This window comes from Notothenia coriiceps, unplaced genomic scaffold (assembly GCF_000735185.1).
Source record: "Notothenia coriiceps isolate Sejong01 unplaced genomic scaffold, NC01 NC01_scaffold00000671, whole genome shotgun sequence".
Classification (NCBI taxonomy): Eukaryota; Metazoa; Chordata; class Actinopteri; order Perciformes; family Nototheniidae; genus Notothenia; species Notothenia coriiceps.
The window spans coordinates 1-3738 of record NW_011333372.1 but is presented as its reverse complement, the minus strand read 5'-3'; the positions used below and the strand labels follow the sequence as shown (position 1 = coordinate 3738).

The 3738-nt window shown below is 39.8% G+C and overlaps 1 protein-coding gene across 1 annotated transcript; it reads right to left on the bottom strand.

The window, feature by feature from the left end:
• Window positions 1-441: 441 nt before the first annotated feature.
• On the bottom strand, window positions 442-2536 carry LOC104956883 (volume-regulated anion channel subunit LRRC8D-like; the record flags this gene model as incomplete). Its single annotated transcript, XM_010784447.1, has 2 exons — window positions 442-692; window positions 1949-2536. Coding segments are annotated over 2 exons (839 nt in total), but the record flags the coding sequence as incomplete, so codon positions are not given.
• Window positions 2537-3738: the final 1202 nt, after the last annotated feature.

The following is a 3738-nucleotide window of genomic DNA, read 5'->3' as shown; positions in this document are numbered from 1 at the left end:
GACGATGATATTTTTCCGAGTTTCTGTTCTGACTTGATGGAGCATTTCTATGGGAATTAGTGTTAGGGTTTGTCCTAAGGCTAAGCTCATATTTTCCGATTGTTCCAACTGTTCTTTGTGGGGTGTTCCTTATAAGCTCCATCTAACATGTAGCCATTTTATTGTGTTTCAATGTTGGAGTATTGATGAATGCAGCCTTTAAAGTTCAAGGTTCAAGGTTCAAGGTTCAAGGTTCAAGGCTTTTACTGTCAGAGCTACATATAGCTACAGTGTAGTTATGTCAGTGAAATTCTTAGGTCACAGGTTTATAGGGTTAGGGTTTGTCCTGAGCTCATATTTTTCAATCGTTCCAACTGTTTTTTGTGGTTTGTTCACTACAAGCAACCCCGTGATTCAATGTTGGAGTATTGATCAGTACAGCCTTTAAAGTTTGGCACTAACCTGTGTAAAATCCAACTGAGGGTGTAGAGGTTCAGCAGGCCATAAAGCCCCAGCAGGGTCAGGTAAGCCAGCAGTAGTTTGCGTAGAAGAGAGGAGAGAACATGGATACACTCGAAGGTGGTGTATCCAACCAAGGCCTCTTCCTCTGGGCGACAGGTGTGTGTGAAGGAGAGGGAGCTGAGCAGAGGGATGGTGTAACTGAAGATCACCGTCACCATCAGCAGTTTGAATACCGTCTGAGCCAAGTACACCTGAAAGCATGAAAAAGGGGGTTTGATTAATACATTGATATTCAACCAAACCTGATCAAACATGGATTTGTGTCATATAGTATTTATTGATTTGATACATTTATCACATTACACAAACACAACCGAACATTCCCAACATTAGACTATGAATACTTGCCAACCTTGAGACCTCAGTAATCGGGAGCATTTCAAAACCACCGCCGGGGGGGGGGGAGCTAGTGGATCGCCGGAGCTGTATTAGATTAACATTAACATGCTTATTGTCGTTGTAAGTGCACTGCCTCGCGGCCTGTAGCATGAAAAGGAGTGAGCAGAGGGTAGAGTTGTCGATTCTTGCTCTGTTTTCTGTGATATATCTCAGACTTTCAGTTGCGCGCGCTAATAAAGAGACGCGTTACCATGGAAACTAAACAATGGTGTAGCTGTATTAAAGTCAGAGTGGAAACAGTCCTGAGTAAATCTGATTTTGTCAGAAATCGGGGAGAAATATGACCCCGGGAGGAAACCGGGAGAGGGCAATGAAATCGGGAGTCTCCCGCGAAAATCGGGAGGGTTGACAAGTATGGATATATGGCAGATTACAAAATAATGCAAAAAATAATAATAAAATGTAACGTTATTTGTGTCATATTTTATAGTTTCTTAATACAAAAGCATCATCTAAAAGCTTGTTGCGCTAGAGTTGTGCAGTGATGATGTATTTTGATTCATCGCAAGGGCTCTCCCGCCTAAAAGTGAATGGGATTTTTTTATGGTTATTGGAATATTGTAGAAACTTAGCTCTGCAAACACACATTTATGAAACTTTGTTTAGCAGGTTAGTCCTCATATAGTAACATAGCTTTTATAAAAGTTGAAGCATAAGGGCAATCTCCAGAAGCAAAAAACTAATAATGACTTCACCACCGCTAAGCTAAAGGCGGCTATTGTTTGGCGGGATGACGTTATGTAGTCTCATTTAGACACTTGTTAGCACCCACCCTTAAAAAGACATGTTAAAGCTTTATTTTATGGGAAAATGTAGTAAACTTGTGTTAACTACCGACCGGAAACTCATTCAAAAAAAACATTGACTTTAAAACAAGGGAGCCTAGAAGTGCTAACATGCTAACAAATGTCCAGGTTGAGGACTCATTCCTGCACTACTCTATAAACACAATGTCTTGTAACGCTATTAAAACTTATACTTTTTTGGACAGCAGGTTTCAGCCTAAGATCTACAATACATGTATCCATTAGACTAGAGGATCTCTCACCTTATAGATGACATCTGCGCTTTCCGAGTGGGACCGAAACTTCCTGACCCTTTCGAACAGCGCTCTGGTTTGTTCCCCGTCACTTTTATCCAGACTGATCACCTGCCTGGGACTATCCACCATGAGAGAGGGCTTGGAAGAAGTAAAGTTCACCTGGGACCCGAGGGATAAGGACGAGATGTTGGAGTGACAGGAGTGTGCGGAAGGACATGGAGAAGGAGGGGTAAAGGACGCACCACCTAACCTCTTTAAAAGGGGGCTATCTGTTCCTGAGTCTATGCTCGATCCTCTGGTTCGGACTACCGGAGCTGAAGATGAGTTTGAAGATAGAGGAGGTTGAGGCGGTTGTCTTTCCTCCACTACTTCCTTCTCTTGGATGCTTTCCTGTCGGGCGGCGTGAGACAAAGCCTGAGATGTCCATGGGGACTCGCAGCATTTGGACAAGATGGCGAGGAAGTGCTCTATGCGGGCGGAGGTGTGAGGGAAGTGGAGCCAGAAGGAGCCGCTGGCCACCAGAACCAGAGACTGCAGCATGGCCATGTACGGGAAGAAGCGGGAACACAGCGGCAACGCCTCGTGGTAGCACACCTGAAGAGGGATAGACAGTTAAACCTGCAATTATGAAGTTGTCAGACGCAGAAACAATTTGTGAAAACGAAATGTGTAAAGCTATCTAGCTCCACATTCAGACAATACAGAGTAAAACACATCCAAATGTTTAATTAGGTATTTTAGCGTCAATTAAAAATAATGTTTTCTTAACTTTTTGGCCATAATGCCTTTATAATAGACACATATATGGCGCATTTCCACTGCAGCGGGTAGCCCCGTTTAAGCGTCCTTAATCGTCCTCAAGAATGTATTTCCATATTGCGTACCACCGGCTACACTGTAAAACTTAATAAGTTGTGGTAACTTAGAAAAAGTATGCAAACTCGTTGCCTCACAATAAGTAAGTTAAGTTAACTTACTTATTGTCAGTACGAACAACTTGTGTATTCTAGGTGTGCTTCAATTGATTTTGAGAAGTAGTTGACAAAAACCTTTTAAGTTATTTAAACTTATGTAAACTAAGTTGTTTAAACTTATGTAAACAAAATTGTGTAAACTTATGTAAACTAAGTTATGTAAACTTATATAAACTAAGTTGTGTACACTTATGTGAACAAAATTGTGTAAACTTATATAAACTAAGTTATGTAAACTAAGATATGTAAACTTAAAAGGCATGCTTTGTATTAACCTATTTTTTTGTATTTGTGTGAACTCAATGAACAAATTCAACTTAAATATACAAATCACCAGAACTTAACCCTTTTAAATTTGACTAACTCGTAATTTCTAAGGTTTACTATTAAATTAAACAAACTAATTCCTACTAACTAAGATAATTGTACTACAACAAATCTCTAAACACGTTGTGTAAACTCCCAACAATCTCCAAAAAGAATGCATTAAAAACATAAATTGATTCAGTTGCAATCAGTGATGCAAACACAGGTATGGTGAAAAAAGAGAGAACTATTCGAAGCAGAAAAAAAACAGCGTAATATACCATCTGACAATGACAGATTTTTCTTTTTGGATATTTTACAAATCACTCCCCTTTCAAACTCTATTCTTGTTATTTTTAACAACTTTTTTTTGTTACTGTCATAAAGTATTTTATACCTGTTAATAATTGAGTCTCTAATGTCTCATTAATAACTATAATGATCATATCAAGGTGTGCCTAACCTCACTGAGCTGAGGTTATTTGAGCCTCTCAGGAGAGCTCTCTTCCACCTGGT